At 42.1% G+C, this 26854-nt stretch overlaps 1 protein-coding gene across 5 annotated transcripts; it reads right to left on the bottom strand.

Moving 5' to 3' along the window:
• Positions 1-1369: 1369 nt before the first annotated feature.
• Positions 1370-25233, bottom strand: IREB2 (iron responsive element binding protein 2). 5 transcript variants are annotated; one of them, XR_009278439.1, is made up of 24 exons: positions 24924-25073; positions 24226-24315; positions 20988-21153; positions 19715-19852; positions 17428-17649; positions 15808-15877; positions 14624-14810; positions 13914-14053; positions 13371-13542; positions 12194-12294; positions 11571-11687; positions 10320-10479; positions 9370-9505; positions 8706-8790; positions 7942-8098; positions 7536-7660; positions 7144-7248; positions 6725-6867; positions 6109-6256; positions 5897-6019; positions 5187-5372; positions 4233-4584; positions 2512-2767; positions 1370-2399 (listed from the first exon to the last, which is right to left on the bottom strand). XR_009278439.1 is itself a non-coding variant. In XM_058846884.1 (22 exons), exons 1-22 carry the CDS (start codon positions 24940-24942, stop codon positions 4474-4476), a joined length of 2901 nt encoding a protein of 966 aa, XP_058702867.1. In that variant the 5' UTR covers positions 24943-25233; the 3' UTR covers positions 4169-4473. The 5 variants fall into 5 exon arrangements, 3 of the variants coding, with proteins under 3 accessions (XP_058702867.1, XP_058702866.1, XP_058702868.1); XR_009278438.1 differs by having other exon boundaries at positions 1370-2767; XM_058846884.1 differs by lacking the exons at positions 1370-2399; positions 2512-2767 and having other exon boundaries at positions 4169-4584; positions 24924-25233.
• Between the last annotated feature and the right edge of the window lie 1621 nt (positions 25234-26854).

Genomic DNA, 26854 nt, shown 5'->3' with positions numbered 1-26854 from the left:
AACAAACCTGAGGCATCTTGCTCAGAATGTCCTTTAGACTGTTCCAGTGAAAATTTTTACTGGGACAATGGGTCCAGTCCTAGAATATTTTGCCCTTAATGAAAATAATGACAAACCTCAAGATTAATATAGAAATATCTTCTGAAACTCCTAATGGAAAAAAGTAATCTGCCATAGTTGATGTCCTGCTATGGCAGAATTAGGAACCTGAAGGAAAAGGAATTTAGGAAAGACACACAGAAAAACACCCAAAAACCCAACAACCCCCCTCCCCCAACCCAACAACAACAACTAAAGCATCTTGATTTTAAGTAAATCAGTAAAAAATCCTCTATCACAAAATATCAGAATTGTTTGTAATATTATGGACACAAAATTGAAAACATTATCTTAATCAAATGTTTATTTTAATCAAACGGGGAATTTAGAAAAGGGAAACTGTTTCCCCAAGAAACAATTTTTTCCTCTCCAATTTCAGAACAGATGTTAATAAAAGTAATTGACAGACTCTTCTGACTAGAAATCACAAAATTAAGGGTTTTTTTCAAGAAAGAAAAGAGCTCTGTAAAATACTTAAAGTTCCCTCTCCCGATTTCTGAGGTGCTGAAGCTTTAGCTCATTGGAATAAAATCAATATGGTGGGAAAGCATTCTTGCTGTGGTTTAACATAGCTGGTTACAGAAATGTCCTCCTGCTCTCTGCAAACAAGATGACAACACATTTTGCAGATCTGTACTCCTTACTCTTGCTTCAGTTGCCATACTGGAGTGCCAAAACCAAAGACCTATAAACTTCTGTTTCTCCTGCCTGCCTGGTACTCTGAGGGAAGCTCACTGGGGTTGTGAGGCAAGGTAGAGCTTGAAGGTTGTACTTTGCCCTGTCTTACTATCTGTAGAAAGACAGACTTGAACAATTTAGCATTTGTGAGTTGAACTCCAGTCTAATGCTTGTGCTGAAAGTGAGGGCTGAAGTAGGTTAGTGCTGAACATCCCCAAATCACTTCTGAGGATCTTGTCAGAGTTGTAATCTTGGCCAACAGCTTGCTTTAATACAGGATTTAATCTAGATTCTAAATTAGACATTTTTCTAAAATGGGAATTTTTCAAAAGGGAAAGAAAAAATATTAAAAAAGCATTTGATATAATATGCAGAGTGGTGTCTGGAGCACAGCTAACCCAGACTACACCAGCTAAGCATACTCTGTGCTTTGTGAGCCCAAACTCACTCTGAACAAGTAAATGGAACATGCATCATTATATAATTACATAATATTACCCCCTTTCTTTATTCACCCCGTCCCTTCACACACAGTACCATTTTAAGTGTATTCCATACTAGCTATTCAAAGTAGACAGTAGCATACAAGAACTGTGGTACAATTTACTTTATTAAAAATAATTTACAGCATTGGTAACATTTTATGCACAATTTTCATCAATTGAACTTAAGATATATCTATACAATACTTACTGAACTTAAAACTTACACTGTTCTGTTGGCTTTAAACAGCAGACAATGATTTGCAGTTGCTTAAATAGGATTAATATACATAGCTTCTTGTCCTTATACTTAGGTGTAAAATGTATAAACATCAACACTATCCCAGAGCTTTGTAGTTTGGGATAGGGAGGAAGAGGGAAGCAAGAAGAGGAAACATTTACAAAAACTTCAACAAAATTCTCTCCCCAAATCCAAATGGAGAAAGGTCTAGGTTAAATACATCTAACACACTGAGTCATTTGTCAAACAGGAACATGTCCTCCTATGCTTTAGGATACTAAAGAGAGGTGTAATTGAGTGTTTCATGTGTGAGCACAGCAATCCTGACTGTCCCGTGCTCTGCCAGAGGTCTCCTGCCACACCTGCCCACCTATGGCCCTCAGGCTCCCAGCAGTGTGTCCAAAGTTAACGTCTTCATTGGCTGCTGGGCTCTTGAGCTGCACTCTGCAAAAGGGAAAGGGAACAGGGCTGTTCCCATGGCTCACAAGCCTGGTGTTCCCTGCACAGGCAGTTCCCCACCACTGAGCAAGTGGTACATAGGCAGTGCTGTCCCACACAGCACCCCTACCCCAGAGGGTCCAGGTCCAAGGGTAGGAGTCAGCCTGCACACCTCAGAGATGCCACTGACGTGGGCTTGTTTAGAGCTGGACCAGCTACAGCAGCAATAGGAGCCTCCAGCTGAGCAGTCCCTGTGCTCAAGCACACCACAGAACCTCTCTCTTGTGGACTACAAGACACTGTAGTGCAGCAGAATTAAAGCAGCTGCCAAGGTAATGAAGCCCCATGTCTCTAAAAAGAGCTGACTTGCTTTACTGCTGACAGCTTGCAGGTAAATCACATGCCTTGAAATTGCACTTCACCTCATCAGTCTGCCTTGATATGGCTTGGATCCCTGTCTCCTGAAACAAGGAGAGAGGGCAGGGGGTTGTGTTTCCTTCAAGCATTAGTTACACAAGCTGTAAATAGGCATGGAGTTGCAGTCGTATCATCTGCATGAGGCATCGTATGAACCAGCACTAAACTCCCATTTTCTCTGCAATAACATTTTCTTGAACTAAATCAAGAATATACCTTTGAGCTGGCATAAAACAGTATTAGACACTGCTGTACAAGAAGTAGGTTCTGCCCAGTCACTCTGGATAGAATTAATGGAAGTGTACCACAGAACATGAACTCGTTCAGCATTCAGTTGAATACAATATTTAAAACTGCATTGATTTATCCCCCTTAGAAGTGGTAGGAGTCAGTGGAATGATTTTCATCTCACCTAGAAGAAAATCATATGAGACTAGTGAAATATAAAAACAGATTATACAGAGCTTCAAACTTCAGTGAACTCAAACAAAATAGGAAAATACGTATCAAATTTATGTCAATCAAATTAGTTTGGCCTTTGAACTGTCAAAAATTAATACATTATATTGATATAATTATTCAAGAGGCTTGGGGTATTTTGGTTTTGGGGCTTTTTAAAGGAATGTCAAACATACTATTTGAAGATTTGAACAGTGCATCTGTTAGTTCACAAGTCAACTATCTCAGTGACTGATTATAAATTAAAAGCACATGTAAATAAAGCCAATATACTCCTCTTTAATGGTTTGATATTTAAGACAACATTTGTCAACAACAAAAAACCTTAAAGCAAAATCCTGACAATTTATAGGCAAGTACTGCAGTTTTGCTCTCCAGCAGAAATTAATCTCTACACAAACTAAGTGGAGTTAGGAAGCTTTTCAAGACACAGGAGAGCACAGGAAGAGCCTGCTAGAGCTGCAGACTCATTCGCTCTGTGAAGTGGGAACACAAGCCATGCTGCAGCAACTCTGCACCTCCTGCCAATATGAGCTATGGAACTTGGGCTTTACCCTCAGTGGGCTGACAATTCCAGCCACAGCTACTGCAGTGTGATGAGAGACAGAGGTTTGTCCAGTGCTCTGGGCTCCTTCTCAGAAGGGGACACTCTGTAAGAGCTGGGAGCTGCCAGCACTCAGAAAGCACTCAAAGGCAATGTGGCCACCTGGCCCTTCAACATCTGACAAGTGTAACATATTTGACATAGGTTGTATTTAAAGCAGAGGAATTTGAACAGCCCTAGCAAATGTTTTAAAAGGTTTTTAAAGGTTAAAACAATATGAGGAGGTACTTTGTCTGATGATGTTGCAGAGAGCACAATAAAAACAGATATCACAAATGACAAAGTGCATCCCTTGAAGCAGAAGTGACAAACTTCAACTGAAGGGGTATGAAGAAACATGGCTTAGCCTGCATGAATGAAACTGGGAGATATGTTTTTAAATGCAGAAATGTTTCCCATATTTCTAAGCACACAGTATTTCACGTATTTCACAGTTTGAGCAGTTTAAATCTGGATCCAGATGAAATATAATCCCATAAAGGTAAGGAAATCATCATCTGTGATACAGGATACCATGGGCCTCATGTGGACTGCTTTTTATTCAACCCATAACCCAAAGAAATTGAAAACTCAGTATCTTTTCTAAGCTCTGGATGAGGAAAAAAAAAAGAAAAAAAGCTGTATGGCCTTTAAGATTCCATGCCATCTGCTACTCTTAAACCAACAAACAGCAGTACACAGATTTACAGGTCCAAAAACTGAGTGGAAACAACTGCAGAAAATCTTCTTACATAATAATCTTCAGCACAATCAGTTTCAATTTCGCATAGTTTATTTACAAAATGGTCTGATAAAACATCCCCTCCATACTTACAGCTCTCTTGTCACAATACACATGTTGATTTTAGCAATGTTTAATAGCACCATTAGAATATTATTTAAAATCAGAAAGGATCTTGTTGCAGTTACAATGATTCACAATCTTTTACATCCATGGACGAAGTAACTTTGAGCACACTAGGACTGTTTGCAGTTCCACAGTACAGATTCCTGGGCTCACACAAGGCATTTGCTGAGTTAGCAGTTATGCAGGGTACCCAGAGAGTCAGTAGCTACTATAAGAATCTTCGAGCTACAAAGTTTAGACTTCCACCATTCTTGTATAAAGTTATCTCCATATTGTTTTCAAACAAGGCAATCACGCTGAATACTTTTCCAGTGCTTGTCTTCAAAAGAAAAGCAAAAAAGAGAAACCAATTAAGCTTTGCTTTCACTTCCCCTTGCTTATTCCTCAGTCAACATTCTAACCCCAAAGTTTTGTTGAACACAACTGAATTCAACCCTCTGACATGCCTGTACAGCCCCAAACCTGCTGGGGCCAGATAGAAGGCAGGCTTGTTGTAGCACAGTTTAAATGCAGCTGGGAGCACACTAGGGGCCTGTAAGTAACCAACCACGTCCCTAAGATGGCACTGACTGTGTTATGGGCTTGTTTACAGAGCATGGAGAGCTGAAGCCTCTCTCAAATCCTCACACCTATGTGAGACAAACTCAATTCTATTCTAAGACTGAGCCCATGACAGGGGAAATACTACTCAGAATGATCAAGAACATCAGGCTGCATACAAAGTTGTGTACAAAGAACATGTGTACATGTACTTTGGGAAAGTCCCAACAGCCATGACAAACTTCAGGCAGGACTGTAAACTATAACCTTCCAAGAGAATTAAGTTTTGTTTTTTCTTGCTTTGCTTCCTATCAACAGAATTGGTTTTTTTCTTCTGCATCAGAACATTCAACAGAGAAATGAAAAATATTGCAAAGGTACCTTAATATCCAAAGTCATTCTGGGTGACAGGTCTGGAGGGAACAATATAGAAAACTGCTCTCTGCCAGTGAGTCCCAAAGTACTTGGATTTTCCCCAGGACGAAACTGAAGTGGAGCGATGCCAATTCCAATCAGCTGACTCCTATGAACCTTCTCATAGCTCTCAGCTAGGACAGCTTTAACACCCTGCAAAAATACAAGCAGAGTGTAACACAGAAGTAACCTTCAAACACCAATTATGTCTAACATCTTGCAATTCAAACTCAAGAGTAGAGAGAGTGCTTTGCACAGAGTCCTTTAAGTACCCTGGTAACATCTTTTAGCTTCCCAACTAGATGGAAGCAAACAAGCCAGAGCAGGCCCATGCAGTGTGAAATGGAGTTTGTTACAGACAGGGACCATGCTGGACTTAACAGGACATGAATCAATGGCAGACTTGGAATATATTCTCAATATTAGTGGAAATTAGTCTCCAACAATGAGATACGGAATACCTCATGGAGTTCAAACAGAGATCAGCACAGACAAATGCCTAATTTGTCTCAAAGTCTGGTATCCAAGACAATAAATTACATAATGAGGAAGTTCAGATCTATCCTGACTAGTGATTCTCTCCTGTGAATATTCTAATGAAGAAATTATACAATGTGTTTTTAGGTATTTTCAGAAAAAAACAAAACCACTCCCAAACCCAAACAAACCAGCAGTACCAGTAAAAAAGGCCCTTTTGCAGCCCAGTCTCTTGAGCTACCCAGTCCATACTTCTTTCCTGCTAGAATTATTACAGGAATGCCTTCCTTCTGGTACAGCTCCGCTGCTTCAAACACATCTAGCTGTGGAATGACAAAGTGACACATTTTGAGTGAGTTCTAAACCTACACTCCCCACTCCAGAGTAGCTGTGCAAACAGATTTATTCCTACCGTTTGTCCTGATGGGAAGTGAACTGTTTTAGGAGCTGGCTTTCCAATGAACTTATTCAGAAGCTTGATATTTGCAAAGGTACCTCTTGTCATTACAGCATCATTACCTCTTCGAGCCCCATAAGAGTTGAATTCACGAGGTGTGAGTCTGGAATAAAGACCCAATTGAAAGAAATCTGTTAAAGATGATCTGATTTAAAAGGATATTATGATTTTTTTCTTTTATAATTATTGCAGGATATCTAAGTCTTCAGTGGAAGATGTAAAGAACTAGACCTCCAACAAATGTAATTATTATAAATCATGAACAACATGTTCATGCTAGGTTATTCATGAGGAAAACTGCAATTTTAAATTAATTTTCTACAGTTTTGTTATGAAATGCTACAAGCAGTGTGGTACTTACAGAAGAATTATGGGGAGACTGGACTGCTCTAAGAAACAGCCCACCTTACTAATCCTTTTACCATTACCAGCACATCTATTAACATGGATTAATTATTTTGCTTTTCCACATGCAGTCTCCCCTTTCTGCAGACAGGCATTTCTAGAGGAAGGTGACAGTGCTGATGAATTTCTCAGCAGGTGAGCAGTCCTGTGGCACAGCAGAGCTCACCCTTTGCTGGTCAGGTACTTGGCAGCAGCACTGCTCCTTGCAATGCTTCCAGCAGGGGAAATATGATCCGTGGTGACAGAGTCCCCCAGGAACAGCAACACGTGAGCGTTCTCAACTGCTTGTAGTGGAGCTGCTTCTTTGGCCTGACAGGGCGGGGGCAGAAACAACAACAGAAAGGAACAAAAGGAACATTAAACGTTTTCTTCCAGGATCTAGAGATACACAACATATCTGCAGTATAGGAAGGCACCTGGATGGGCAGGCCCCACTCATTCCAGAGACACAAACAGTATTTAATAGACTGAGAAATATTAGTGATAATTAAATTTGTTGTTTCAACATTGAAGCATTTCTGTATTAGCTATTCCTTTACTTAAATGCAATGCATATAATCTAGTGGATAGATCCACTGTACTTACAAGTTTATCAAAAAAGGAAGGACATCTAATATAAGTAGATTTTAAATCCCAGGGAAATAAAGTAGACTCTGGTGCTTCCAGTAAATTCCATCGTTTGTTTCCTTTCTACAAGGAAGAAAATTAATCAAAAAGAACAGAAGTTAATTTATTGTATTTTTACACTCATGAACTGAAGACATACTGGTGATTTTATTAATTACTGTTATTTAGTAAATAATTTTCTATTACATATTACATCACTGGGTATTATTTAGGAATCACTTTTAAATACAAGTACCCATCTCAGTTAAGCCCTCCATTACAATAACAGAAATAAATGGCAAACCAATCACATTCAACTGCAAGATATAAAGCTACAATGAAATGCAACCTTTAAATTATGTAGAACTTACCTCCATCTTTTCTTTCAATTCCTTAAACATGGATGATATCACACACTCTTCCTCCACTGTGTGAAGTTCTTGTCGGGTGGGCCAAATATCTCGTAAGTAAATACTTTTGCCGTTAAAGCCAGTGCCTGAGTAAGATTTTAAACACAACATTAGTTTGGAAGAATAAAGTATTAGACTTGAGATCTGTATTAGAATATAGATGTGTATATATTCAGGCCTGCAGAGATGGTACCAGAAAGGCAAAGAATTTGATCAGTTAAGTGAATGCTTTGCTTTAGTCATGAGCAAACCAAATATGGCTCTGGTTTCTCTTCACCTATATTGATTCTGGGCACTGAAATCAAGTGCAGAAATCTGTGCCCATGTGCACCAGCTGCAGAAACAGAAGCTGTAGGAAAACACTCACCCAAAGGCTCCATGTCAAAATCTATCCGCACAGTGCCCGCGATGGCGTAGGCCACGACCAGCGGAGGGGACGCCAGGTAGTTGGCACGAACACAGTCACACAGGCGGCCCTCAAAGTTCTTTGTGCCAGACAATACCCCACAGGCAATGATATCACCCTGAAAGGCAGACCCAGACATACTGGTCCAGTAGTTTGGGGTTTTTCAACAGCTAATTCTATTTCTATTGACTAAGTCAAATGTGCTTTAAGAATTCCACTTAAGTATTTACTCTAACACTACAAGTGAAAGACATTTTGCTCTCTCTCACTACCCTTCCCATTTTCCCTTTTGAGCCTCTGATGTGCTCTCCCGTCACTTCAGTCAACTCCTCTCCTGCCATTTATTTCTTTTATTTTTCTTCTGCTTCAGAGGAGAAAAAAGCTGTAGTTGTTTAGACACAGCTGGTTAAAATTATTCAAGCTCATAGGTCTTTAAAACCCTCCTCTTCACTTATGATACAAAATCTACACATTGCAGCCTCTGCAAGATTAGATCATATGTATTTATCTTATAATTTTTAACTGTATTATACAAATACTACTTATCACATTTATTTTACATAGCAATTAATTGGCATGATCTCCTTCTAACAAGCAAATATGCTAACATCATGCTAAGTCCAAACCAAAAATGAAGTGTATTTTGCAGGGATTACTGTATTTCTTGATTTCTTGACTGGGTGAGAAATAGATTTCTGTGTTCAACAAGCCAGCCAGAGCTTTACCTGTTTGATTGCATTCCTGATGGCTTCTGGCAAAGGGGCCATGTTCCCAACACAGGTGGAACATCCATAACCAACAACCTCAAACCTATATGGGAAAAAACAATGAAGTTACACATGGTCACAAGCAATTTGCTAACATAACTGCTTTTTCTTTTATTAACAATATATTTTGTCCCTTGACAGTTAAGACTTTTTAGAAAATTAGAATTTAGAAAATTTAGAAAATTTAGAAAGCAGATACTACATGTCACTGATGCAAACAACAGCTAGGGACTGTTACAGAATACTGAACATATTCTCTTACTGCTACAGAGCATCCAAAAACACACTAAACAACCCTTGACAGCAGCAATGATATGAGAAGACTAATACAGACTGTCCTGACAAATTTGCATTCAGTTTCCACTTTTAAAATACTTAATTTTAAGTCCTGCAAGTCACTTAGAATTAAGTAATTTGTGACTGGAAAAACAGTTCTGATGTATTAGAGCTACACATCATAAATTTTGACGGGGGGAATACAATGAAGCAGAATAATTTTAAGTCAACAAGTAAATAAAATGGCAATATATTAAATTAGGCATTAGCCAACTCCAAGCGAACAGCAATCCTATTTATCAGCCTGTACAAGCTGCCCAAACTCACCCCGGGAGCCAGGTCTTACCCAAGCTTGCTGAGGTATGGCAATACTCCACTGGAACTGAGGTAATGTGTAACCATGCCACTGCCAGGTGATAAACTTGTTCTGATGTAGGGCTTCACCACGAGGCCAGCCTCAACAGCTTTTTTGGCCAGGAGTCCTACCAAACAAAAAAGAAAAAAGGACACAGATTATGATTTGTATATCCTTTCATAGGAGATCTGTATGCTTCTACCTTAGTTAAATCAAGCATAAGAAAACCCAGAGGATTAGACAACTTTCAGTTTATTAAACTATTCAAGCAATCACTGGCTTGAATCAAGTTTCTTAATGCATAACAATACCATGCATGGTTTTATTCCCATTCCTGGAACATGGACATCCATTTTACTTTCTCTGTGACAAATCTCTTTCCCATGTTCTAGCTCACAGTGCCAATCCATTCAGTCTCCAGAGACAGCCCACACAGCCCTAAGGGAAAGCTCATCTTGGCCACAGAGGATGTTAAAAAGAGGAGAGCAAAGTCTGACAGATGAGCTGTTCCAGCAAAACCATGTGCAGCTTGTGAAGGTGTGGCAGATACCCCTGAAGCACTGACAGAATAACTGCTCAGCAGACAGAGTTTCTGTCCTGGCTGTGGCATCACAGCTCATCATCCAGGACACGCTGGAAGCTAAGGCTCACCTCCTGCATCAGCTGTGCCACTGTGTGCATCCATCTGACAGGAGCCCTAGAACTGCTTACCTTCTGTCATACTACTAAATGTAAAGATTTTATAATTACTCTCCTTAATACTGTGTTATGGGACAAACTTAGATTGTATTATGGAAAAGCAACTTTCCCTATATAACCTCCAGAAGCTACAAGCTAAGGCTACAAGTCTGCAGTTTCAAACCAGTGAAGAGAACCTACAAAGGTGAAGGTGAGGGCTGTGAAGCATGGGAGCACCACTGAGATGTCTGGTCCCAACATACCTGCAGCAAGCATGACTGATGGATTGCAATTGTTTGTACAGCTGATGACTGCAGCAATGACAACGCAGCCATGGGACAGCTTGTATTCATTTCCTTCATACTGAACAGGCACAATGTCATTCTGCTTCTCAGCTGCAATCTGAAAGCCTTTAACACCAGACTGGATGACAAAAATACATGTTAGCAGTTGTTACAGTACAGAAAAGATGACATTACAGCAAGACCAAGTGAACACTGGTTTTGAAATAATACTCAGCTGTGCCACTAGGAACCCTTACATGATTTTAAAAGCAGCCCTCAGTTCATGTCCCTCTGTCTGTACACTGATCTCAGCCTTCTTCCTTCACAACTGCTTTAACTTTGCAACAACTGTGAACAAAGGTCAGGCTATGTGTGGCTGTTCCACAACTATCTTCCTTTATACATGGAAGAACATTCCCTTAAGAATACATGTCTAATCTACACAACACTTGTTCCTGAATTAGAAGCATGTCCAAGATTTTAATTGCAAGAGGGTAACTAAACCAGAGTAGGTCAATTGGCATTTTCCACTTCAGGACTCAAACATCCTCCAGAGGTCCCTGTCAACCTCACCCTTTGTCTTTCACCATGAGCTACAATCTCTCTCTAGCACAACTGAATCACAGTACCACAGGCCTCATTATAAGCTGTTTCTAATACTGCTGCCAGTCTTGAACCTGAATGATAAATGAAATTAAAATGAAGGTACATTCCTCTATTAGGTGCTCTCTCCAGATACCTGTGGATATCCCTAACCAAAATCAGCACCTTCTGAGTAAAAACATTCACTCTGTGAATTAAGCTGTAAGCAAAAATCATTTGCTAATGCAAGAACTCAGAACACTCAGCTACAAATCCTGGTAGTCTTTCCTCAACCCCTTTAAGGTATGATGAGTTTTCTTAGGGTAAATTCTGTTTTGGAAATTAAGCAATGTACAATTGTCTAAAAAAAGCCTGAAGAAGTGAAAACGTTTGCTAAACTCATACTATGGACTACCTAAAGTTCTTTCTCCCTAGCAATCTAAAGTGTGAAATGAAGGACTTTGGGAAGATTGTGTTCCTGCCAAACACACCAATGATTTACTCTTGGGATGCCTGTCAAGCAAGAACGGTCAAGCACTTGTGTAGCAATAAGGAGGGTTCAGCAGGTATGCAAGGAACAGGTAACATAACATTTATTCATGTGAATGATAGGAAATACCTTCTGAAGCGACCATCAGCAATACAAACCTTTTCATTTAAGCAGGCTTGGAAGTCACTTTTCATGTTATTAACAGCCACTCTATCTTGGGATCTCTTGGGGCCACTGACATACGGAATTATAGAACTTAGACTAACTTGCACTACCTAAGGAACCAAGAAACAGAAAGTGCAGGCATTACCAACCCCAGCCCAGCAGTGCATGGAATATATTCCTGAGACACCCAGGAATTCTTGTTCCAAATTTCAATGTTCTCAGACATTTAGAACTCTGGGATTCCATTTTCAACACCACTCACTATAATATTTATATTTATATAAATATATACTCACTATTCCTCTTATTATAAATGTTTTAACATTATCCCATATACTCACTATTCCTCTTATTCTAAATGTTTTAACATTATCCCTAACTTTTCTATGATTCACAGTCCTTGGGATGACTGGAATTCAGTATCTGTATTGACATAATGTTACCATGCTTTCCTTCTTATCCCCATTCCCTCTGTTTTACAAACTCTGCTTTCTCAAAACTGTGAGTTAATAAAAACAACTTTGCTGAAAGCAATGTAAGTTACAGTGGGAGATGAGACTGAAATAATCCACAGTTATTTTATGAGAATCAAACAAACAACTCCTTTCAAGCATACCTGGGAATACTCAGGCTCTCTGGAAGAACTCTCATAATCTCTAAATAACTTCACAGCTTTAAGATATGCTTCAGTGACTTCAAGTTTGGCCTTATCAAAACCTAAAGAAGGTAATTTCAAACATGAGAAAAGTCACACTAAAGACATAAATAAAACAAATCACACAACTTTCAGACACTTAGATTGTTTTAAGTGTAACATTCAAAGTACTTTTTTCAAGTACACCACTTCTATATCCCAATGACACACAAATTAAAACATTTATAAATTATTACATTTTTTTCTAAATTAGCTTCAATTATCTTCTTATGTCAAGGAAAAAATAAGCTATTCCAGCTCTAGCAGTGGTAACTCTAAATTGACAGTTGTGTCCCTGAAGTCCATCAGGCTTTTTTCTCTGTTAGGGCTTCCTTGTTTAATACAGACCCTGTGCTTAGCTGACAATAGGCAGTACTGATGGCTACTCTTCCCACTCCCCTGCTCTGAACTGATCAGACAAAAATGTTTGCTATTGAAATAATTTAACTCTTATTTGAAGGCGACGGATTTCAGTCTCAGAAAGTCTCATTCATGAATGAGCTTTTTTTGGCATCTGTCACCCTGTGGTTTTCTGTTTGCAGTAGCTCGATAAGGAATTGACATCCTCCTTGTTTACCTTGAGATGCAAGTGAAATCATTCACTTCAAAGGGAAACATAAACCACTTGGAAAAATCAGAGACATGGTCAGATTTGCTCTGCAGTTTCCCTTATTTCTAGTAATCATTCTAAATTTTGATTTACTAAAGAATCTCCAGGTGGTTATGGGATTCATTTTAAATCAAGAAGACTTTCATTCCATATATATTTCAAAATGAGTGAAAACTTCCTTAGTATTTTTATAGGCTTATATATGCTTCCAAAAACCAGAACTCTGGATGTTGAAAAGCAGTATCATGTTTGTAAATCAGGCATTAGACAAATGGACCAGACTGGACACAAACCTCAAGCACAAGTCTAATTACACGTTAAATCCACATCAGAACTCTGCAGAAAAGCACCATACAATAATTAAGGAGTTTTAAGCAAAAACTCAATAATTTTTGGATTACATTGGGTTTTTCTGCAGAGCAAAAAACATGTATTACCACAACTGAAAAACACAATTACAATGAATCCCTGCTTTACTTTAATATTTACCTGCATGCTTTAAGTGCTTCAATGTCACATTATCAACAGGGAAAAAACTCAGAATAGCACCATATTCAGGACACATATTTGCTATTGTGGTTCGGTCTGCTATGGACAGTTGGGAAACACCACTCCCAAAAAACTCAACAAATTTTCCAGCGACGTCGGCTTGTCTAAGATGCTGTTGGAAAGAACACACAATACCTGGTATATGAAGGGGAACAGTGCAAGCTGTTTTTGTCACAATTCACAAGTCACAAGCATTTAAAACAAAAAGTTGAAACCCTAAGGCCCATGTTTGAAAAAAAAATATTATGAATTATTATTAGGTGAAGAGGATCTATAAGCAAACCACTATAGAGGGGAAAGAAAAAAACCCCACTACTTCAAAGGACTAGCAAACAAAAATGGTTAGAGATTATTTGTACCTTTCTGCACTGCCATGATTAAAGGTATCCTACAAACACTCCCTGAATTTAATTCATTTCTCAAACACCACTGGCAGTACTTGCACAAATCTCTGTTTTGTTTGAAAAGGCACTGAACTCTTACCTTTGTAATGCTGAGAACAATATCTATAGATGTGGCAAAGGGGCTGACTGTGCCTGTCAGCTCACAGCCCACCACCTCAGGCAGGGTGAGGGTGAGCGGCATTCCCAGCATCACCGCTTCCGTCTCAATGCCCCCGACGCCTGCAGGGAGAGTGGGACACGGCTTGTCACACCTTCACCAACCTACACTCCATGTGTTCAGGTCCAAAAACATAATAAACCCCTTTATATTAAGCCTAAACACTCATGACAATAAACATATTGCTGCTTTTCTCTCACAAATGAAGGGCATCGCTCCATTTCCAACAAAGACACAGCAAGACATGTAAAAGTTCCATTAAATATTTGCACATCAAAGACAAAATCAAGCAAGACTATTGCTCAAATTAGACATCACAGTCAACTAGAAAATATTTTATATCTAAAACTGATTTTCAGTGAGAAAATAAATCTTCACACAAATTTCTGCTGTGGAAACAGCACTTAAATTTGAGTATCAGCTGGTTTTTTGTTGTTTTCTCTTTAAATTACAAAGAGTGGTTTCTCAAGGGAAATAAATGTTATTCAAGATTACCTGTAGACAAAAAAATTCAGAACAATAATTCAAGACAGTCTATTATGCTTGAGATACAAACATCCAGTGGGAAGAAATATTTTTTAGTGAAGCTTTAGTTGCCTTTCCAAGAGCAATGAAGTTCTGAGCATACTTACCCCAGCCCAAGATACCCAAGCCATTTACCATGGTTGTGTGTGAGTCTGTGCCAACCACGCTATCGGGATGCAGGAAATCTTTCACATCGTCAAAAACCACTCGGGACAAATATTCCAAGTTCACTTGGTGCGCCATTCCAGTCTCGGGTGGAATTATGGAAACATTCTCAAAAACTTTTGAACTCCACTGTAATTTTTCCAAAAGGAGAATAAAAGAGTTGCATTTTTTTCAAAGCTATATTCAATTCTTAGAACATAACTAAAAAGACAAAACAAAGCCATAATAAGAGTCCTTGCTATTTACGCAAGTGGCTTTTGTCCCTCTGTCAAACAGAGGTGTGTGATTTCCTTGGCTACATTCTTAATCATCAACAAAAGCTTTCACTCAATTCCTCTGAAGGCTGAATCAGTAATTCATGCCTACCTTTCAAAAGCCAGGCTGCAGAAATGTCTTTCAGTTCACACAACTGATTACAAGCCCACCTAAGATGCTATTCAGACAACAGAACCTAAGTACTTGTATCTATAACAGAATTTACAGCATAATTGAATTTGGGTTTGACACTTCAGGGTGAAATTGCTTGCAGACTCAGGATGGTACATTTAATACAGCTGACATGGAAACCTGTAACAAGATTCAGCCTGGCCACTTTCCTCTTTAATAATGTAAAAGCTAATTAGCAGCTTTCAGAAAGAAACCTCTAGTCTACATCCATGAAAGGAGTTTTAGATCATTGCAGTAAATTCCTAAACCACGTGAAAACAGAGGATAAGGATCAAACAGGAATGTTGCAGAGCCTGCCCAGCAGCAGAGGAGCTGATGTTCACTACAGGACTTCAGCTGCCCAGTTTGAGCAACCGTGTCTGATCACTGGTCTCCACTCAACACTTCCACCTTGAGGAACCTTTGTTAACCCAGTTATGGATAAATGGCCCTTTCAGCCAGAAACTCACTGTGACCTAAGGCACTCGGCTCATGAAAGGCATTAAAAACACTAATGCTTCATAAATCCCCACTGACAAGAACCAAAGCAAACTTGTTCAAGTTAGAAAGCAAATTTTCTGTTCTTGTTTTAAACCTAACACTTCCAAATGATTACATTTATCATCTAAACCTGAATATTCATAGACAAAAGATTCTTTAAAAAGACCAAACCACAAAGCCTGCAGGTACACAGACATACCTTAAAAAATTGAAGCCTCTCTCTATTTCTGCCAAATTCCATCTCTTGATTTTTCAATACTGTTTCAGGCCTAGAAAGAAAACAAGTTTACAAGTACTGTCATAATTTATTTCACATTACAGAAGAACAAGTTGTAATTTTAGTTTGTTTGATGAAAGACTTATTTAAGCCTTCAGGACTCTTTGAAGAGGTTTATTAGAACAAAGTTAATTGCTTCCCTGCAGCAAGCTTTCTGTAAACAGTGAGAAACAGCTGATTTCATATGTGCTGTGTATGAGAACCTGCTTATTCTAGGTATGGTTTGCCTGAAGTGTGATCTCAAAAATACTTTAAGAGATCTATTCCAAGCATGTGCTGCAATACACAGAAGCTTTTTTACCCCCATCAGCAGATTCACACACTGCACATCTCAAAACTCCACACATTAAAGAACCAAGATGGTCACTATTTCAACTGTAACTGTCCTCCATTTTTGTATTTTCCTCCAAGCCACAAGTTTTTGTTCACAAGTACTCATCAGTACAGCCTCATAAAATGAACTATCCTTTCTTAGTATGCGTTATTTATTAAGATACTGATATTTGCTGTAACAGAGTAATCCATAATTTAAGAGGAATAACCTCTGCCATGAGCAGCTGAACAAGGAAGGGAACACACTTGCTTTGTACCAGGAAGGAAGGCCTCAATTTTTAGAAGTGTATTTTACAGTCAGGATACTTCCCTTTCTTCTCTGCAGCAGGGTCAGCAGCTCTCCTGCTGCTTCACCAAGCCCCGAGGGACAGTCATTCTTCACAAATAGCACTGCTGGTGTGCTGCCAGAACACCAATATTACTGAAAACATCACTCATTCTGCATTCCTACACCTGCACTGAACAGGAACATTTCCACATCCACAACGCTGCCACAGCACTGCACACAGTATCACTGTGGGACACAGATCTGACCAGCATGGGCAGATAGGGATCTCAACAGTCCATCAGACAGAGACAGCAGCTGAAGGAGGAGGATTATGCATAATTGGCATAGATGGAACAGTGCAGAATGACCTGTTAATAACACAGAAACCTGGGAGAGGCACAGACATGAGGCTCCGCTGGGCTACTACACAGGCAGGGTATTTACTGAATTTTAACTCAGTTACAGATGGACTGTGAGATCCTGTACAGGCTGGGGGATGATGTATTCTTTAAGAACAAGAGACACCCAAAAAGTTATTACGAGTTGCTTTTAGAAATAAATTAATGCCTCATTGAGTTATTCACTCAGGCTTTCTTTGCAAGAGACAGAGAATTACTCCTATGCTTAGTTGTTGTTGTAAAGAAATAAGAGAAGGACTAATATTTAATTTAAAAGCCACAGCCATAAGCCAATAGGTGGCCATCTGCAGTGTGTTCAGTAAAGCTCTTCTTGTAAAAAAGAAAAATTTATTGTAGACTAATTCTTACCTGCTACATCCGACCTACTTCTAGATACTGAAACAACTTTTCTATGGCATAGGTGAAAACTACAGGTGGATGTTTAAAAAAAATAAAAAAAAAAAAACACATTTCCCTGAGCTGCCACAGGCAGTGCTCCACAACACAAAGGTACAACACAATTTAGCAAAGGAGCTTTCATACTCAGGCACGGGCTGCAGGTGGAAGGGGCAGAGGATGGGGGTGTTCTCGATCTGCGCAGAGAAGGGTCCTGAGCTGCGGCCGGCTTCCCCCGCGCCGCACGAGCCCCGGCAGCCGCTGTGGCCCCGGCACGGGGGCGGCTTCCGCAGCGGTGGCTTCAGCGGGGACAGCCTGGCCAGCGGCTTCTGCTCACCCCCACCGGGGTTGGGAGCGTTCTGGATTGCACTGCAACAGCAAACACAGCATTCATTGAGACACCAGCAATCTGCTTCTTCGTGCACACACCCCATCCCCACCCCCTGTCCCCCCCATCCCCACCCCCTGCCCCACCTTGGGTTTTTTTGCAATCCCTTCAATAGATTATAAAACAGTATCTGAAAAAACAGTTACTTTATTCCAACCCTGTTGCAAAGTAAACTACGGCTGCATAAGCTTGGTTAAGTAATGTAGGGTGCTAAGAAGTGAACAGAACTCAATTCTCTGAAAGATTAACACCAAACAACTCCTTCCATTTGTTCACAACAGACCAGAAATCTTTATAAACATCATTGCAAAGGCTGAACTGAGTTTTAAACTTGGAAGGTGTGGGTAGAGTCTCATCCAAATGGCAGACTGAACTTGTTTTTTTAAGACAGTGCTGTACATGTTCTGTTAAAACCACAGAGAAATGACAGCTGGCAAAGCTTTCTCAAGGAAATAAAAAAATAATCAAATAACTTGATCATAATTAGGCTTTTTATACAAATTTTAAAAGGTGCAGACAAATTATAGACACTATTCAAGCCAGTCAGAAGCAAGAGAGAAAAGACAGGTTTGTTTTTTTTTTAATATGAAGTTCATATAGCACACTACCCTCTATTTGTGTAGCATTCAGTCTCTGTAGGAGAGCAGAAAGAAAGCTTATTGTGAAAAATTAATGATTTTCACCTCTCTCCATAATTATTAAATCACAAAATTGCAATTAAAGCCACTGCTTTCTTCTGCCCCACTAACACAGCCAGATCCTGAGTTATCCAAGTGCAGGGTATTGCCTGGCCTCAGAGGATACCTTGTCTAAATCCCACTGCAACCCACTAGGCTGTGACCCACAGATGGGAGCTCTACAAAAGCAGCACAAACCACCCTGCAGTGAAGGGTTTCTTATCACAGGCCAGCAGCTGCTGAGCCCCCACAGCTTTCCAAAGGGCTGCTCCAGAGGCCGGATTTATCATTACAAAGCACCATGAGGAGACCCCTTGCCAACACCTGGTCTGCCTGATAATTTTAGGCTGGCCTAATTGCAAAGGAATCAGCTGTCCCTCCAGACACAGGCATGGACAGAGCACACAACAGACACAACACATATGTGCACAACAGATCCTCTGCAGCTTCTTGCTCTTCTAACACTCAGCAAACTGAAATCCTGTGAATATTTGGAAGGTTGACAGAAATGACTCATGCATCCATGTCCTCTGACCACAGGCTTTTTCCCCATGAACTTTTAAAATTTCCAAAGAGCCTGAGCAGTTTATGCAATTATGCATGGGTTTTGGAAGGCTCCACAACTGAGAAGCAGGGGAGAAGGTAAAGGGAAGCTACATTATTTAGTATTTATTTCAGCAAACACTAAACAAAAGCTCCAAGTTTTTTGTCTTCTGTTTCTAGCAAAGGCAGCCCCAGGCTGTATCCATCACATCACTGTCTGTCAGATAAGGAAAACCACGCTAGCAACTTTCCAGTCCCTTTACTTTCCCAGACTTTTCCCAAGTACATCTCTCTCTGAAAATACCCACAGCCTCATTAATCTGGTGTTAAATCAAAGCCCATCAAAATCCCAGACCAGTCACAAGCCATGGGCTGCAATGAGAGTCTTTCAAAACATCCAGTAGAATTGCAGGCCCCTTCCCTGGAGTTGTGTGTGACAAGGCAACCATGTTGAGAAACAAAGTTCTGTTTAACTTGAACAATAAAATCAAAGGAAAGCAAAATAACAAACGCCCTCTGCCTCATTCTCCTGAGACATGTTATTTTCTGGAAACCATGCCAGATCCCATTATTTCAGCAAAATCTTGCCCAGAATTTCGATTATCAGACAGCTTCACCCATAAGGCCTCACAAACATTCCTTCTCTCCCTCAAGAGTGCTTATCCATTTTTATCCAGCCCTTTTTCAGATACCACCACATCTTGTTTTAGGGATCCACACCTGCCAAATGATTTGATGGGACAGTAGCTAGACCTGAATGAATCCACACTTCAGTGTCAGACAAAAATGTTTGGCTTGTAAAAATAAAAAAAAAAAGATACATCACCATTTGCTGAAATCAATCTGCAGAGAATGGTCAACAGTGAGATCAGTTGGGCAGGCAGGATTGACTTTCACCGGATCTCCTCCAGCATTTCTCACAGCTTCTCTCATGGCAGCAAAATCCACCATTGCTGGAATTCCACTGACAGACAGAAAAACAAAATAGTAAAACATCATGAGACATTAACTCACTGAAATACACAAACTTCTTTTTAATTTTATTTAAATCTAGAAGGAGCTGTATCCTATTTCAGAAAATATACCTGTTATTCTCTAGATTTTAAAGGCCTTGAACCATTTCTAAAGTCGCTGGAGTTGGTACACCCTCTCAACGAGCAACAGCCTGTCTGAAGGCAAAGTACCAAACAAGAACATGGGACCATCTCAAAGATAACCACACTCCTCTTGTGTCTTGCTTTGCTCCTCAAGTCTGATGGTACTTCAGCACAGAAGGGATCTTTAGATACTCCTTACCTCTACAACAGAATCTTGCTATGCAAGCAAAGCTCATGCTATACATTTAACACCTTAGCATGTATCATTTGTCTAACAGAGCCCTTTCTGAAGCTTGTAGCATTTCACAATATTCATACTGCTGTACAGAACAGACAGAGGCAATGTTTATAGAACACAGTACTACGTAAATCTTATTGGCTTTGCCTGCTAAGCAAATGTTACTGCATTTTTATTATCATCCTAATTCCTTTTTTTAATTATCTCACTTTTTAATAAATATATAGAGTCAGCAAGACAGCTTAAATTGAATATCTGCAAACTGATGAAGGGCTGCCCTTTTAGCTATGCCATAGTCAAATCACAAAGAAGCTAACATCCTAAGAGGCTGCTTTTTCAATATATATATTATTCATGGATTCGACTGGATTACTCACTGTGGAGTAAGCAATATCTAATCTTCAATTATCTCAAGGAAGAGCTATCAGTGACAGTGTGAACTCTCAACTGTCTGGCAACAGCTGAAACATCACCACTTCCACTTGTATTCAGGCTCTTATCCTGTATTTTTTGAAGGCCAGCAGTTTCAGCCTTGCCAGCTTGCCCCAAAGGCAGAGAACCCTACAGAAACAACTCCTACTCTCACATCATATGGAATTATCATGAGGAATCTATGGCACAGCAGAGGCAGTGCACAGGTTTCCACCTGGGTATCAAGAGGGGAGGTGTAATTTATTCTCATGCCAAAGAATGGAACACAAAGTCGGTGAGTTTGCACAGGTTTTTTGGGGGTTTTGCACATACACACACACACACACACTTACGTGAAGTCTTGAAGAACAACTCTGGCAGGACAGAAGGGCACTTCAACATAGTTCTGTTTTGTTTTCCAGTCCAAGATGTTCATAGCATCCGTTTCTTTCACTAAAAAGCCATCGCAGTTCCGGACACTGGACTCAAACAACACTCGGATGGAGTAAGGCAGAGCATCTGAGGTGAGGAAAGAACAGACCCCATGAGCGCAGCACTTGCAGCTTACAGAGTATTTTAAAATTACAATCTCACATTTCTAAGGAATTCCACTTTTCTAGGGTTTGGAAGGATGAGAGCTTCAGGAGCCTGTTTTTCCAGTTGCCTTTGGGTTTGATCTTCCCTACACAATATGGAACAGAGAACTGCACAATGTACACATTGATGGATAACCCTGTGGGATTTTCATGGGAGATCCCAATGGCTTGGCCACACTGTTCTGACAGTACATAAGGTATATTATGTGGGCAGGGGAGAAATGCAAGGAATATAGACCTGGGATTATTGAGCAGAGCAGGTCAAAAGCAACAACTACTGGAATACTGAAAACCACTTTACCTGTAAATTTTGCCATTCCATTACTCAAGAGACAAAGCCAAAGCAACCAATGCCGAAATATTATTTTCAATAAGCAGTGATACAAAGACCAGAAACTATTCTGCCATGTGCCCCTTTTAAGATTAACACGCTTCATAAAAGATAAAGAACATTTCATTAAATAAAACTTGAGTTAGTTTGCTACTGATATGAATCAAGCAGCACTTTCCTTCGCAGAAAAAAAAAAGGGAAATGGAAATGAGAAATAAGAGGGGAGAGAAAAAAAACCCCAATGTCACTATTCACTGCAAACAAAATAACCACTAAAGAAAAGAAAAATCAAGATTGATTGTCATTTCTCCCCAAATCTCATCATTTTCAGCATCATTTAAGGAGGCAAACAGCTTCATAAGAACATGAGAAATCCTAAAAAAGTTAGCTGGCAGAAGGTGAAACAATTAAGTTCAGGCTTTAATTAAAAAAAGTTTGGCTGTCTCAGCCTAATCCAGTGGTTTGTTCACAAACTATTAATATAGAACTTGCTGACTCTGTTCTCACCATGTCTTTCTGAGATAATATCCACTGTTATCTAGTTAGATAAGTCACTATTCTGAGTTTAAGATTTGAGTTAATTTGAGTATGAAGATGTCATCCCATAAGTCTCCTGAATCTTCATGCCACCACTCCCTCAATTTAAAAGCCAGGTTCCCAGAGAAGAGCTTGTTTCCTTTCTTGTGGGTTACAAATCTCGCTGTCCCAGGGGCAGCTCAGCACCAGCTCTGGAGGAGCAGCTGCTTCTCTCCATGAGACACCAGCAGTTCCCATCTGCAACACCATGGGCAGTTTGGGGCTTCCAGGATGCAGGACAGCTCCAGAAATGAGATCACATCCAGCACAGGGCTCTCTAGGAGGCTCTGGGACTGCTGTGCCTGGCACACAGGAGCTGCAGGGAGAGCTGGGCTGGCTCCCCACAAGGGCAGATGGTGACCAGGCTGCAGTGCCCAGCACCTCCCAGCGACTGCAGCCAAGGGGAGCCCTGACTTAGCAGCGGTGCCCATGAAAGCACAGGAGGAGTCCCAGGGTGCAGGAAGGGACACTGGGACTGGGCACAAAGGAAAAGCAGCTCAAAGGGGCACGGTTAAGCACAGGAACATGGAACCTCTGTCCTCCCAGACTGGCACAGCTTAACCATGGAAGATTCCCCATATCAGCTCCAGCCTCTGCAAGAGCTTGGTCTAGATCTCCACATGTCCTCTCTGCCCTAAATCCTTTTGAACTCTTCTCATTTTCCCTATAAGTCTTAAAACACTAGAAAACTGGCAACAAAACCAATTAACATTTACATTAGTAATCTGATTAATATCAACTGGCAATTAGTGTCAAATTACAGCCAGAAGCCCCAGGGCAGAGGGCAAACAGGTAAAACTCAAACTGTTCTAGCAACAAATGCAATGAGCAATTCCAGATGCTGGATTTGCTACCAGCACTGTCCCACACTGTGTCTAGATGTTATTTAGTATTTTGCTACCTTGAAGTTAATATGAAGCTTCCAACTTCTGCACAGAGGTTTCTACTGGAAGACAAAGACCCTCTTAGTGCAGTCTGTTTAGACTCCTGAGAATATCTTCAGGAATACCCACTGCTGCTGCAAGCTTTATGGTACATTTTAACAGAAAGTTGTATATTGTTGTTTTATTTCCACTCCTGTCATGAGGCTTTTCACAAAGCTGCTGTGGAACTGTCTGGTTTTGTTACTAACACAGCACTGCTGCTCTCTGGACCAAGCCACCAGCAGAATTACTGTTTCCTCCATATGTGCTTATCTGAAAGACAGATTTTGTTACTACAAGCAGGGGAAATGTGCAAGAGCACACAGCTGTTGCACAAAGTTTCAGCAGATACTGTGCCCCCCTCTCTCTTCTCTTTAAACAACATGGAGTTAATAACTGTGGTCAAATATGAGTTTAAAGCGAAATATCCACTGATATGTTTTTTATTCAAGAAGCGTATCACAAATTCTGTGAATTCTGAAGAATTCAGACCTTGCAAAACTGAAAAATAGCCCAAAAGCCTTTACTAAGTAGCCCATGTAAGTATTTCAGTTTAACATGAAGACAAAGCGAGAGGAAAACACCAGCATGCTTTGATTACCTGCAAGACTAAAGCCTGCTCCAGCTGGCACTAAGCAAAGCTCCCTCCCACCACACGTGCAACACACTGAAAGGCACTTGGACACAGAGACCCACTCTCTGAAGTGAATGAAGGTCTCTCTGGCACAGACACCCACTGCATACTAATGACAAGCTGAGATTAAGCAACAGCACCACAAAACCTCACCCTGCAGCAGGAGCCATGTTCTAGCAGTCACCCACTATGTGAGGCTGCTGGGGAGGAGAAAGCAGAACACCATGAAGCTGTACAAAACTAGAGTAAAAGCTGTATTTATTCTTGAAGAACTAAACAGGAGCTTTTTATAGTTTCATTTTTATTCTAATATTGTAATTCTTCTGATTTGCAATACTGTTGAAAACTGCAGAAACACAATATACTGCAAGTATTATCCCTGCCACCTCCATAAAGCACTAAGAAACTGGGATATGATCAGCTTCCAAACACACCCATCAGGCATTCCCAGCTCATCTCCTGCCAGCACAGGGCACCAGTGGTGCAGTTTGCTGATGGAACCACCCTGATCACCCCCAGAGAGCATCGTACCATACTTGGCACCTCCGAGCTTCGACACGTTGTAAAACTTTTTCTCTGGGTGTCCTTCCAAAGCTTCAATGGCGGGCTGGTAAGGGCTTCCTGCGGGACAAAACAAACAGTTACAGCCACAAAAAACCGGCTCGTTCCAGCACTGACTGAGGACTCACAAAAAGAGATTTTATTTCTGATCCTGCCAGAAATAACGTTCATTTAAACTGTAAGTATATGCAATATGGAAATGTTTCTAAACGGATGGAGACTCCTCGCGATGTGGATGTGTGACTAAGGAGAATTTGAAAAGCATCACTAACAGTAGGTCCATACAGGTCAGCGCAGGTCGCCAGCACAGCCTGAACACAGCTGACCTTTGTTATCTCAGTTTGCCATCTACACACAGGATAACACACCACAGCAGCGCCGATAAAAGACACGGCTGTTAATACAGCAGGAAGCACAAAGCCCTGACTGCCAAGCCAGCGTCAAGGGAAGCAGACACAAAAATAAACCCCGCAGCAGCCATTAGGTGCTCGGAATAAATAACCTCGGGGAGCGAGCACACAGCGGGGCGGGGACGGGGCCGCTCTGCCCCCCCCCGGAGAGATCCCCGCGGCCTGGCACAGCGCCGTTCGGCAGCGCGGAGGGCGAGGCGTTGTCCCGGGCCGCGGTGTCCCGGGGGCGGCCCCGGTCCCGGCCCCGCAGTGACCGACCTGTCCTGGGAGGGTCCATCGCCGGCGACCATGTCAGCGACAGGAAGCGGGCCGGGGGGCGCCGGCGGGCCGGCAGCTCTCGCGAGACTGCGCCCCGCGCCCCGCCCCCGCGCCGGGCTCCGCTCTCGCGAGACTCCTCCCGGCGCCCCGCCCCGCTGCCGCAGGACGCGCCGCTCTCGCGAGACTGTGCACGCCACCCGGGAGGAAAGGGCACGAGATCGCGCGAGGCTTCGAAGAGAGGGCGGAAGTAGCGGGGACCGGTAGTCCCTGCTCTCGCGATAACAATGACGAGCGCGCGGGCAGAGCTGCCGGTCAGCACGCGCCGGGGGCGTGCTGGGGGTGGAGCCAAAATGGGGCGGGGCCTAAAGGGGGCGGGGCTGCACAGGAAAGGAGGTCGGGGCTGCGCGGTGGCGCCGCCTGGTGGCGTGGCGGGGTCGCAGGCGCTGGCGGGCGGTGCTCCCGGGGCAGGGCGGTGCTCCCGGGGCCGGGCAGGGCGGTGCTCCCGGAGCAGGGCCGGGCGGTGCTCCCGGGGCAGGGCGGTGCTCCCGGGGCCGGGCGGTGCTCCCGGGGCCGGGCAGGGCGGTGCTCCCGGGGCCGGGCAGGGCGGTGCTCCCGGGGTCCCGCTTGACCCATCCCGCAGCGCAGGGCCCCGCAGCGCAGCACTGCATTCGGGGCTGACGGGCGCAATGGGACCTAAAGGTCTTACACTCCTGTTTCAAGCTCCATCCCTGCCGCTGGGGCATACACAGCCTCCCTGGACAGCCTGCTCCAGTTCCTCACCGCTCTCACAGTAAAGAATGTCTCCCTAATATCTCATGTAAATTTTCCCCTTTCATTTTGTACCCATTCTCCCTTGTCCTATCACCACAGTTCCTGTCCATCTTCCCTGTAGGACCCTTTCAGGTCCTGGAACCTGAACATTCCAGAGCTTTGTGATGTCTCCACACTCAACCTTCTCTTTCCCAGGCTGGATGGTCCCAGCTTTCCCAGCCTGTCTCCATAGCACAGCCCCTTGGCCTCCTCAGGAGCTGCTCCCACAGTTCCAGCCCCGTCCAGGCCGGCACTGAGGACAGCCAGTGCTGTGGGCAGCCACAGAACACAACACAGCTCATGGTGGTCCCTCCTGCCACTGCTCCCATGGCGAAAGGTGGCCCTTAAGGAAATGAACATGTGCTGGAAAATCTGCCCCAGGGCAGGCCATTAGAAGTCTCCATGAGCTGTGTCCTAGTGCAGGGCATGAACATCACCACAGCCCACACTGAGTGGAAAGCTGCGTGCTCAGTGTTCTGCCCTACAGCTGGCTCTTGCTCTAAGTCTCTGATGCGAGATTTCTTCAGAAGGCTCTTTCCTTTTCATATCTTTCTTCTTTTCTTCCTCTTAAATAAGAGGCTTTTTTCTTTGCTGGATGGTGGGATTTTATTTTTGTCTTCATCTTTAGTGCAACAGCAGCAGTACATGAGGCCACACTCACACTGGTGAACAAGTCAAGCAATAGTCATTTCTCCAGGCTTATCTAAGACATAGGTAACACCTGGGGTTAGACACTAATGCAGCCACAGCTCACCACCAGGCTCAAGCAGAAAAGAAGATTACCAAAAAGATGTCTGCATCTCAGCCTCTAATCAATCCATTTTCCCTTTTGCCTGCATCTCTTCGGTGCTGCTGTTGCCTTTCTGAACAGTGACAGAGGGACTTGACACACTGATTGCAATAGTTGTGCTCAAAACTGTATGAGCAACCCTAATTCTGGCCTCTTTTCTCCTGTTCCAGGTTGCAATGATGTCTGGCCTATCTGACAGACTGCAGGAAGAGGGAACGAGATGGGTGGAAAAGCGCTGGAGAACGTGGCTGTATTTAGAGGGGCTCCCCAAATTCTGCTGTGTAAGGTACATTCAGGGTGCCCAAAGCTGTCCATCTTTAAAGAGATCACT

Source organism: Poecile atricapillus, chromosome 11 (assembly GCF_030490865.1).
Source record: "Poecile atricapillus isolate bPoeAtr1 chromosome 11, bPoeAtr1.hap1, whole genome shotgun sequence".
NCBI lineage: Eukaryota > Metazoa > Chordata > Aves > Passeriformes > Paridae > Poecile > Poecile atricapillus.
The sequence above is the reverse complement of the archived record's forward strand: the minus strand, read 5'-3'. Positions and strand labels throughout refer to the sequence as shown.

What these genes read in the sequence shown, in the direction of transcription:
- IREB2 (XM_058846884.1), bottom strand. An exon ending in GTTGTTCTTCAAGACTTCAC is followed by an intron (nt 19,853 to 20,987) that starts GTAAGTGTGTGT and finishes TCTGTCTGTCAG; the next exon opens with TGGAATTCCAGCAATGGTGG. An exon ending in TTTTGACATGGAGCCTTTGG is followed by an intron (nt 7,661 to 7,941) that starts GTGAGTGTTTTC and finishes AATCTTACTCAG; the next exon opens with GCACTGGCTTTAACGGCAAA.